Raw genomic sequence first — 12,470 nt, forward strand, 5'->3', positions numbered from 1 at the left:
AACTGAGTTTGACCAGTTTATTCAACGTTTATTGTGACTTTTGGAATTTTTCGTTCCATGCGCCAAGAGTTGATGGACATGTGCGCGCCACAATGCTAGCCAAAGTTGCTAATTCGACAGAAGAAATGGACATTCTAAAACAAAACAACGATTTATTGAGGAACTAGGACTCCTTGCACTACATTCTGATGGAAGATCATCAAAGGTAAGAGAATATTTATGATGTTATTTCGTATTTTTGTGGAATATGTTGGCTCCACCATGGCGGAGAATGGCTGGGCGCTGTCTCAGAATATTGCAGCTGTACTTTGTACTAAAGTAATTTTTAAAAATCTAACACAGCGGTTGCATTAAGAACCAGTGTATCTTTCATTTGCTGTACAACATGTATTTTTTAGTAAAGTTTATGATGAGTTTTTTGGTTAGATTACGTGACTGTCCAAAATTTCTCCAGACAATTTGGTGCATTATGGCGCTGTATTCACAATGTAAAACCAAGATTTGTAGCTATAAATATGCAAATTTTCGAACAAAACATAAATGTATTGTATAACATGATGTTATAAGACTGTCATCTGATGAAGTTGTTCAAAGGTTAGCAATTAATTTTATCCCTATTTGTGCGTTTTGTGAAAGCTATGTTTGCGGTGAAAACATGGCGTTGTGTGTTTGGCTATTGTGGTGAGCTAACATAAATATATACTGTGTTTTCGCTGCAAAACCTTAAAAACTTTAACCTGGGAAAAAAACTACCCAGGTCCCTACGTAATTCAGCTAAATTAGCCTTAAGGCCTACATTGCCTTGCCCCACCATCTCTACCTCCATCTCACTAATACAACGCTCGAGTTCCCCCCAATACTCTCCTAGCCTCTGAGGATGAGAGAGCTAATTACTGTTGACAGAAAAGCTGAATTTGGACTTTTCCCACATCCCACCATTGACTCAGACTCACTCCTCTTTTCACTGCCGCCCACCGTTCCCGAAAAATCTATAAACCTAAGCAAAAAGGTGGCATCTTGTAAGAGCTTTACATGAAACTTCCAGTAAGATACCTGCCGAGGCCCTGGTGAAATAGACAGCCGAGCCATGGTTATGTGGTGATCCAAAAAAACCACCAGGAGAATGGTAGCGCCCAACAGCCTATTGCTCTGATTCCTGGACATGTAAAAGCGATCTAGTCTGGCTGCACTCACCCTAACCCCAAAGACCTTCATCCATGTATACTGTCTTGTGTTGAGATGTCTAGCTCTCCAAACATCCACTAGGTCAAACTGCTTATTGATGTCCCTTAACACCCCCACTGAGGCTGAAGGAGGCTCCTCCCCATTTCTATCTTTCGTAAATGTTCCAGTCCCTGCCGACCACCAGCATCTCCTCAGGCGCTACCTGTGAGAGTTCCTGTCTAAGATACCCAAACGCTCTCTCCCTGTGTTAGGTGCATACACATGAATAAGAACAAAACCCCTTCTGCTTTTACTACAAGCAGTCTACCCCTACACACCTCCATTGGAGGAGCACAATTTAACAGCCAGACCCAGTGCAAAAAGGACTACCACCATTTGTTCCATGGCTCAGTACACTTGCCCCTTTCCACCAGAGCCCCCAATTGATTTAATTCACCACATCACCGTATGTCTCCTGCAGAACTAACATGATGTACGGATCTTAGAAACTTTCCCGGATCGCAAAAAAAGCTTCAAGATGAACCTTTTTCCCTTTAGTCTCATTCAGGAACCTTGACAGTTCCTTCACTGTGTACTTTGACCCCTCTGCCTGAATGGCTGTCAACTCCGTACCCATTGAGGAGTAGTCTGAAAAGAAAGCCTCCTCTTCCTCAGAGTCACCTTCCTCCTCCTCATCTCCATCTCCCATCTCGACCACCTGCCCTTTCTCTCTAGTCGGGACCCCCCCCCCCAGCACGAGGCAAAGGTTCCTTAGTGCCATCGACCACACCAGGGTCTACACTCCCACCTTTCTTCTCCCCCTTTTTCCTCTTCCGCTTGACACCCTCATCCACCGCCCCTAGTCGCTTGCACTTCCCCACTATACTCCCCTCATCCACGAGCATAACTTGACTAGGCCCAGTCTCAGCTACACCCTCATCCATAACCTGACTAGGCCCAGACTCAGCTACACCACCATCCATAACCTGACTACGCCCAGACTCAGCTACACCACCATCCATAACCTGACTAGGCCCAGACTCAGCTACACCACCCTCCATAACCTGACTAGGCCCAGACTCAGCTACACCACCATCCATAACCTGACTACGCCCAGACTCAGCTACACCACCATCCATAACCTGACTAGGCCCAGACTCAGCTACACCACCATCCATAACCTGACTAGGCCCAGACTCAGCTACACCACCATCCATAACCTGACTAGGCCCAGACTCAGCTACACCACCCTCCATAACCTGACTAGGCCCAGACTCAGCTACACCACCATCCATAACCTGACTAGGCCCAGACTCAGCTATACCCTCATCCATAACCTGACTACGTCCAGACTCAGCTACACCACCATCCATAACCTGACTAGGCCCAGACTCAGCTACACCACCATCCATAACCTGACTAGGCCCAGACTCAGCTACACCACCATCCATAACCTGACTAGGCCCAGACTCAGCTACACCACCATCCATAACCTGACTAGGCCCAGACTCAGCTATACCACCATCCATAGCATGACTAGACCAAGCCTCAGATACACCACAATCTATAGCCTGACTAGACCCAGCCTCATCTACAACACACCACAATATGCATCTCAAGGCCCACTACATGTTGACCTCAATTTTCCCCACTGGCGCTTGTACCCTCACCTTGTCTACGGCCTTTATGTGGGCACGCAAAGCTCTTATGCCCCCAAATCCCCACACTTAAAGCAACGTAGACTATCTGTGCTGGCAAACCCCGTGTAGAGCCCCTCTCCATGCCTCACTTTAAAATTCACTTTTAACTGTTGCTAATGTTTTATTCAGAAACATGAACACTTGCCTCCGGAACTAGCAACATGCTAAACGGCATCTGCCTGAAAACCTGCCGACAGTACACGAAAACAACTAGCAAACTTACCAAACCCAACTCGGCTCTTTAAGCCGTAATAAACATGATCAGATTCGCAACTACCACCCTAGTCGAAGGAGTGAAATTGGCACCAACACATCCCGTACAAATATTCCACTAGCAATCAGCCTACCCACCAAATGTACTCTTTTCATGAACACATTCATTCTGGATGCGGAATGTTTCAATTCAGATCCTACCTGTTCACCGACCGTGAGCAGAACCTCATCCACCTTAACTCCATCCTCAGAAACACACCTGATTCCATGCCGTCACGACAGTGTCTCCGCCGTGCTAGGCCGCGAGGCCATCGCGGCACACCACACAACCCCCAGGAAACTACAATTCCGTCCTCTTCCTGCCTAACTTTGACAAAACATAAACAGTGGGTACGCTAAACTAACCCTCCACCATATTTTATATATATATATCTTTTTAAAGCGATGACCATGGAAAGAATCAAGAAACTAAGTAAGGACAGAGCCCTCCACACCACCTGTCAACTACAAAACACTCCTTGCATTCACTGAGCGAGAGAGAGAATATGTGGTTGTTGTAATTCCCTTTTGGCATTGTATTTTGTCATGCTTTCGACACCAATACGACTTATTGAGAAAGAGGGGGGGCTGATTAGATATCATGACACAAAGGAGGCAGACAAATAAACACATTATAGAATCCCTGGTGGCACAATTTGAAGACACTGGGGAGAGACAGGCAGACAACATCCATGATGAAGCTGGCGAATCCCCCAGAACATTGAGGCCATCTGGCGGAAATTAAAACGTATCCATCAATGGAACCCCCTATAGGCCTATATGGACTCTCTTACTCTACCTTGTGGTGAAACCGAAGTGCTGCGCTCTACCATACAGTACCTGGGCTTCTGCTGCGCCCTGTGGGTGGACCAGGAACGTGCATCTTGTCCTTCTTCTCTTTGTCCTTGGCCTTGTCCTTGCCCTTGTCCTTGTCCTTCCTGGACCGAGGCAGTGTGTTGGACAGGGTTTTCTGTTGTCCATCAAACACAACACATTAGATTAGTATGGAACATCACTTGCTTTTTTTATGAGTGGATGGAGGGAAGGACAGAAAGAGAGGTAGAGAGAGAGAGAGAGAGAACAAGAGCAGAAACAGAGAACAGGTAAGTGTGGCAGACTAGGGAGAGTTCTGACTTGGACCTCTATTCTACGGCACTACTATAGCCAAGAGTTTTAGTCGGTACCGGTACGATGATGGCCTGGCAAGCAACAAGAGACAAGTGCAGCAATAAACAATCAAATTTAAAAAAGAATAGTACAGTGCAGAATAAGGCAGACATCAAAACGCAAAAAGACAGAAACAATGCATGTGTTTGTGTGTGCTTCTCCTCACCGTGTAGATCTTGTTTCTGTGTGGTGAAGGAGAAGACCCCTCATCTTCTGACTCTGTCTCACTGTAACACTCTGTTCACAAAGACACAAATCAACCTTAGCATTATTATTTCCACACCAGTTGTCCAGACAATTGCGCTTACAACGCCAAGGGTCGTGGGTTCGATTCCCGCTGGGGACACCTTTACGGGAAACAATGTATGCACACACGACTGTTAGTGGATTTGGATAAAAAACTCAGCTAAATGGCATACATTATTATGAATATATACGGTGCATTCGGAAAGTATTCAGATCCCTTGACTATTTCCACATTTTGTTATGTTACTGCCAGACTCTAAAATGGATTTGAAAAATATATATCGACACACAATACCCCATAATGACAATGCAAAAACAGGTTTTTAGAACATATTTCAAATTTACGTATTAAAAATGAAAAAATTAAATGTCACAGTCTGCAAAGCTGTCAAGGCAAAGGGTGGCTACTTTGAAGAATCTCAAATATAAAATAAATGTAGATTTGTTTAACACTTATTTGGTTACTACATGATTCCATATGTGTTATGTTACTAGTGTTGAGGTCTTCACTATTATTCTACAATGTAGAAAATAGTAAAAATAAAGAAAAACCCTTTTGACTGGTACTATGTATATATATTATTTTTGTTTTATCTATGTATTTTTTTTTATATAACAGACAACGATGAGACAACCTATAGGGAGGAGGTCAGAGACCTGGCAGTGTGGTGCCAGGACAACAACCTCTCCCTCAACGTTAGCAAGACAAAGGAGCTGATAGTGGACTACAGGGAATTAAGGGCCGAACACACCCCCTTTCACATCAACAGGGCTGTAGTGGAGCGGGTCGAGAGTTCCTTGGTGTCCACATCACCAACAAACTATCATGGTCCAAACACACCAAGAACGTCGTGAAGAGGGCACGACAACACCTTTTCCCCCACAGGAGACTGAAAATATTTGGCATGTGTCCCTAGATCCTCAAACAGTTCTACAGCTGCACCACTGAGAGCATCATGGCCGGTTGCATCACCGCCTGGTATGGCAACTGCTCGGCATCCGACCGTAAGGCGCTACAGAGGGTAGTGCGTACGGCCCAGTACATCACTGGGTCCAAGCTTCCTGCCATCCAGGACCTATATACTAGGCAGTGTCAGAGGACGGCCTAAAGTCATAGACTGTTCTCTCTCTCCTACCGCACGGCAAGCGGTACCAGAGAACCAAGTCTAGGTCCAAAAGGATCCTTAACAGCTTCTACCCCCAAGCCACAAAACTGCTGAACAATTAATCAAATGGCCACCCGGACTACTTGCATTGACACCTCACCCCACTTTGTTTTTACACTGCTGCTACTAACTGTTTATTATCTATGCATAGTCACTTTACCCCTACCTAAATGTAGAAATTACCTCGACTAACCTGTACCCCGCAGAAATTACCTCGACTAACCTGTACCCCGCAGAAATTACCTCGACTAACCTGTACCCCGCAGAAATTACCTCGACTAACCTGTACCCCGGCACCAGCACCGATTGTTGTACCGTTATTGTTATTTTATTGTGTTAATAATAATAATGAAGTATTATTATTATTATTGCATTTTTTTACTTAAGATAATTTATTAAAAATAACTATTTTTAAAACTGCATTGTTGGTTAAGCGCTTGTAAGTAAACATTTCACGCTAAGGTCTACACATGTTATATTCAGCACGTGACAAATAAAATTTGATTTGATTATTATATATATACACACATATACAGTTGAACTCAGAAGTTTACATAAACGAGTTTTAATGACTCCAACCTAAGTGTTTCAACAACTCCACAAATTTCTTGTTAACAAACTATAGTTTTGGCAAGTTGGTTAGGACATATACTTTGTGTATGACACAAGTACTTTTTCCAACAATTGTTTACAGACAGATTATTTCACTTAAAATGCACTGTATAACAATTCCAGTGGGTCAGAAGTTTACATGCGGTAAGTTGACTGTGTCTTTGAACAGCTTGGAAAATTCCAGAAAATGATGTCATGGCTTTAGAATACTCAAATTACGTCAATTAGCCTATCGGAGATGTACCTGTGGATGTACTTCAAGGCCGACCTTCATACTCAGTGCCTCTTGCTTGACATCATGGGAAAAGCAAAAGAAATCAGCCAAGACCTCAGATTTTCTTTTTGTAGACCTCTACAAGTCTGGTTCATCATTGGGAGCAATTTCCAAACGCCTGAAGGTACCACGTCCATCTGTACGCACAATAGTACGCAAGTATAATCGCCATGGGACCACGCAGCCGTCATACCACTCAGGAAGGAGATGCGTTGTCTCCTAGAGATGAATGTACTTTGGTGCGAAAAGTGCAAATCAATCCCAGAACAACAGCAAAGGACCTTGTGAAGATGCTGGAGGAAACTGGTACAAAAGTACCAATAGCCACATTAAAACGAGTCCTATATCGACATAACCTAAAAAGGCCGCTCAGCAAGGAAGATGCCACTGCTCCAAAACCGCCATAAAAAAGCCAGACTACGGTTTGCAACTGCACATGGGGACAAAGATCGTACTTTTTGGAGAAATGTCCTCTGCTCTGATGAAACAAAAATAAAACTGTTTGGCCTCCCGGGTGGCGCAGTGGTCTAAGGGCACTGCATCGCAGTGCTAGCTGCGCCACCAGAGTCTCTGGGTACGCGCCCAGGCTGGGCTGGGTTCGCGCCCAGGCTCTGTCGCAGCCGGCAGCAACCGGGAGGTCCGTGGGGCGACACACAATTGGCATAGCGTCTTCTGGGTTAGGGAGGGTTTGGCCGGCAGGGATATCCTTGTCTCAGTATGTACAAATTTAATAAAATGTATGCACTCTACTGTAAGTCGCTCTGGATAAGAGCGTCTGCTAAATGACAAAAAAAAAAAAAAAATGTAAATGAAATGTAATAATGACCATCGTTATGTTTGGAGAAAAAAGGGGGAGGCTTGCAGGCCGAAGAACACCATCGCAACCGTGAAGCATCATGTTGTGGGGGTGCTTTGCTGCAGGAGGGACTGGTGCACCTCACAAAATAGATGGCATCACAAGGAAGGAAAATTATGTGGATAAATTGAAGCAACATCAAGACATCAGTCAAGAAGTTAAAGCTTGGTCACAAATGGGTCTTCCAAATGGACAATGACCCTAAGCATACTTCCCAAGTTGTGGCAAAATGGCTTAAGGACAACAAAGTCAAGGTATTGGAGTGGCCATCACAAAGCCCTGACCTCAATCCTATTGAAAATTTGTGGGCAGAAGTGAAAAAGCGTTTGCGAGCGAGGCGGCCTACAAACCTGACTCAGTTACACCAGCTCTGTCAGGAGGAATGGGCCAAAATTCACCCAACTTATTGTGGGAAGCTTGTGGAAGGCTAACCGACACGTTTGACCCAAATTAAACAATTTAAAGGCAATGCTACCAAATACTAATTGAGTGTATGTAAACTTCTGACCCACTGGGAATGTGATGAAAGAATTAAAAGCTGAAATAAATCACTCTCAACTATTATTCTGACATTTCACATTCTTAAAATAAAGTTGTGATCCTAACTGACCAAAGACAGGGAATATTTCTTGGATGAAATGTCTGTAACTGTGGAAAAACTGAGTTTAAATGTATTTGGCTTAGGTGTATGTAATCTTCTGACTTCAACTGTATCTAAATCTCTCTCTTTTTTTTTTTAAACTCATTTGTTTAGTTACCCAGACAAAGATAAGCAAAATCATGCACAATGGAGAATCTCCATTTAAACTAGTCCAGTAGTAGGCTGGGAAACCAGCCTCTAATGTATTTTTTGATTTGGCTACTGTCAGGGACAACTCTAAGATGGAAAATGGTGACAAAATACACATCTTATCATCCAATCAAAATCTCAAGACTTCATGTAAAGCTTCTCCTACCCTCTTCGCTGTCCGGTGGCCCTTTGTGGAACTTCTTGTGTTTTTGGATGGCTGAAATCAGACAGTTGATCCACCTGCAGAGGAAGAGACAGCATTCACTCCGGGGCTTGTATTCATAAAACTATTAGGAGTACTGATCTAGATGGAAAGGTCAAATGCTTTATTATCTAAATGCTGAGTGTGTGTGGGCGGCAGAAGAAACTAAATGGTGCAGTTTGAGGCCAAGGGGTGTCGAGTGATGCGGTGCTGGAGATATGGGGGTGTGAGCAGGTGGGTGATGATGTGTATGATTGAGTGTGTCTGTATGTTGTCGTTTGTACAGTTGAAGTCGGAAGTTTCCATAGACCTTAGCCAAATACATTTGGTTCCTTCAGGTGTTTGGAAATTGCTCCCAAGGATGAACCAGACTTTTGGAGGTCTACAATTGTTTTTCTGAGGTCTTGGCTGATTTCCCCATGATGTCAAGCAAAGAGGGACTGAGTTTGAAGGTAGGCCTTGAAATACCTCCACAGGTACACCTCCGATTGACTGTAATGATGTCAATTAGCCTATCAGAAGTTTCTAAAGCCATGACATCATTTTCTGGAATTTTCCAAGCTGTTCAAAGACAGTCAACTTACTGTATGTAAACTTCTGACCCACCGGAATTGTGATACAGTGAATTATAAGTGAAATAATCTGCCTGTAAACAATTGTTGGAAAAATTACTTGTGTCATGCAAAGTAGATGTGCTAACCGACTTGCCAAAACTATAGTTTGTTAACAAGAAATGTGTGGAGTGGTTGAAAATTTTGTTTTAATGACTACAACCAAGTGCATGTAAAACTTCCGACTTCAACTGTACGTGGATGTATTGTATTGTAAAAAAAAATGAAGAGGAGCTTTTTAGATCATATTACATTTACATTTACATTTAAGTCATTTAGCAGACGCTCTTATCCAGAGCGACTTACAAATTGGTGCATTCACCTTATGACATCCAGTGGAACAGCCACTTTACAATAGTGCATCTAGATCTTTTAAGGGGGGGGGGGGGGGGGGGGGGGGGCAGAAGGATTGCTTTATCCTAGGTATTCCTTGAAGAGGTGGGGTTTCAGGTGTCTCCGGAAGGTGGTGATTGACTCCGCTGTCCTGGCGTCGTGAGGGAGTTTGTTCCACCATTGGGGTGCCAGAGCAGCGAACAGTTTTGACTGGGCTGAGCGGGAACTGTACTTCCTCAGTGGTAGGGAGGCGAGCAGGCCAGAGGTGGATGAACGCAGTGCCCTTGTTTGGGTGTAGGGCCTGATCAGAGCCTGAAGAATGAATACACAGACGGGGGGGAAGCTGATCCTAGATCGGCCCTCCTACTTTGAGACGCTTTATAAATACGGACCGGGCCATCAAGCCGCTATTAGCACTCATTAGAAACGCGGAGAAAACACTGGAGGGAAGAGTTCCCGAAAAAGACCACATGTTGAACGAACGACTGTGAGGCTAAGCAGGCTACTGGGAAAACATCGTTGTTATATATAGTCATGCACTTTGAACTTCCTCCAAGCAACCAACTACCCCACTGTGATCATTTCAGAAAAGAAAATTCAGCTTATGCCCACAAGTCTTTATTTTAAACTGGAACAAAAAAAAACGGATGTAATTCTCTGCCTATTTCTGTAGTACTAACAAACCACTAGGTGGCAGCGAAGACTACTGTATATGCTCAGAAGTCAGTACTCATACCTCGCTTTACCTTACCTGCCTGTGATCAAACCATGTGTGGTCTAAGAGATAAAGGCTCTGCTTTAAGCGTGTGTGTGCGCGAGAGAGACAGCACCAGACCGTGGCACAGACAGGGATAACAGCGGTTTAATGTTTCAGAGCAAGACTTAGTGAGTGGGACAGAGAGATTCAATCTATTGTTGATTCTGTCACACAGCAGTGATTACAGGGGAGTGGAAGTGATATCAAACAACCCATACCATCATAATGTTCCTGTTTGTCCAATAAAACCTAATGTGACGTATAGGACTGTTACGGTGACCGTATTACCACCACACCGGCGGGCACGAGTTATGACAGCAGTCAAATTCCATGTGACCGTTTAGTCATGGTAATTAGGCTTCTCCAAGCTCTGATGGTCATTAGTAGCCTACCAAACTCGCTAACTGCCTGGTACTCAGCACTCTATTGTCCCTCTAATCACTCTGACATCAATGCAAATGTAATCAAAATCATGAGTGCCCATGAGCTAATGTTGCGCAATATTTCTACAGGCTATGCAATTGCGTGAGAAAACAAAGTTTAGAATTGGCCTCTATTGAAAAAAGGTGGATCCCATCAAATTTCTACAGGCCAGGCCTACAAAAAAAAAAAAAAAAAAAAAAAAAAAAAAAAAAGTCCTCTCACTGTCAACTGCGTTTATTTTCAGCAAACGTGTAAATATTTGTATGAACATAACAAAATTCAACAACTGAGACATAAACTGAACAAGTTCCACAAACATGTGACTAACATAAATTGAATAAGGTGTCCCTGAACAAAGGGGGGTCAAAATCAAAAGTAACAGTCAGTATCTGGTGTGGCCACCAGCTGCATTAAGTACTGCAGTGCATCTCCTCTTCATGGACTGCACCAGATTTGCCAGTTCTTGCTGTGAGATGTTACCCCACTCTCACAAGGCACCTGCAAGTTCCCGGACATTTCTGAGGGGAATGGCCCTAACCCTCCGATCCAACAGGTCCCAGACGTGTTCAATGGGATTGAGATCCGGGCTCTTCGCTGGCCATGGCAGAACACTGACATTCCTGTCTTGCAGGAAATCACACACAGAATGAGCAGTATGGCTGGTGGCATTTTCATGCTGGAGGGTCATGTCAGGATGAGCCTGCAGGAAGGGTACCACGAGGGAGGAGGAATGCACAGTGTTGAAATTGCCTGCAATGACAACAGCTCAGTTCGATGATGCTGTGACACAATGCCCCAGACCATGACGGACCCGCCATCTCCAAATCAATCCTGCACCAGAGTACAGGCCTCGGTGTAACGCTCATTCCTTCGACGTTAAATGCGAATCCAACCATCACCCCTGGTGAGACAAAACTGTGACTCGTCAGTGAAGAGCACTTTTTGCCAGTCCTGTCTGGTCCAGCGACAGTGGGTTTGTGCCCATAGGCGACGTTGTTGCCAGTGATGTCTTGTTAGGACCTGCCTTACAACAGGCCTACAAGCCCTCAGTCCAGCCTCTCAGCCTATTGCGGACAGTCTGACCACTGACGGAGGGATTGTGCGTTCCTGGCGTAACTCGGGCAGTTGTTTTTGCCATCCTGTACCTGTCCCGCAGGTGTGATGTTCGGATGTACTGATCCTGTGCAGGTGTTGTTACAAGTGGTCTGCCACTGCGAGGATGAACAGCTGTCCGTCCTGTCTCCCTGTAGCGCTGTCTTAGGCATCTCACAGTATTTCCATTTATTGCCCTGGCCACATCTGCAGTCCTCATGCCTCCTTGCAGCATGCCCAAGGCACATTCACGCAGATGAGCAGGGACCCTGGGCATCTTTCTTTTTGTGTTTTTTAGAGTCAGTAGAAAGGCCTCTTTAGTGTCCTAAGTTTTCATAACTGTGACCTTAATTGCCTAATTGTAAGCGGTTAGTGTCTTAATGACCATTCCACAGGTGCATATTCATTAATTGTTTATGGTTCATTGAACAAGCATGGGAAACAGTGTTGAAACCCTTTACAATGAAGATCTGTGAAGTCATTTTGATTTTTACTAATTATCTTTGAAAGACAGGGTCCTGAAAAAGGGATGTTTCTTTTTTTGCTGAGTTTATATTTATTTATCAACTTTCCTAATAAGGCTGGGCGATATGGCCAAAATCTCATACCCCGATATAGGTAATTTCATATCCCGATAACATACAGCACATTCTGTAAATTCAATGAATAAATTGTTTATATAAAATGACCACATGTAAAGGCCTATTTCTTATTACATTTTGAATTTTACTCAACAAATAAAAGGTACTTATTCATATTTGATTATTTCTCCTTTTAGTTAGAACCTTTGTGCAAATTTTGAATTAAGCATTTTAACAAAATATA

General features: G+C 44.0%; 1 protein-coding gene across 1 annotated transcript in view; it reads right to left on the reverse strand.

Annotated features, from left to right (window-relative positions):
- The window catches only part of LOC129812576 (CNK3/IPCEF1 fusion protein-like), a 66,632-nt gene that overhangs the window by 5,019 nt on the left and 49,143 nt on the right, over window positions 1-12,470 (reverse strand). Inside the window, exons 17-19 of the mRNA XM_055864243.1 lie at window positions 8,394-8,467; window positions 4,450-4,520; window positions 3,957-4,086 (exon numbers count right to left, since the gene is read on the reverse strand). Coding sequence (XP_055720218.1) covers window positions 3,957-4,086; window positions 4,450-4,520; window positions 8,394-8,467 — 275 coding nt within the window. The remainder of the gene's footprint in view (window positions 1-3,956; window positions 4,087-4,449; window positions 4,521-8,393; window positions 8,468-12,470) is intronic.

The sequence above is a fragment of the Salvelinus fontinalis genome, chromosome 16 (genome assembly GCF_029448725.1).
Source record: "Salvelinus fontinalis isolate EN_2023a chromosome 16, ASM2944872v1, whole genome shotgun sequence".
Classification (NCBI taxonomy): Eukaryota; Metazoa; Chordata; class Actinopteri; order Salmoniformes; family Salmonidae; genus Salvelinus; species Salvelinus fontinalis.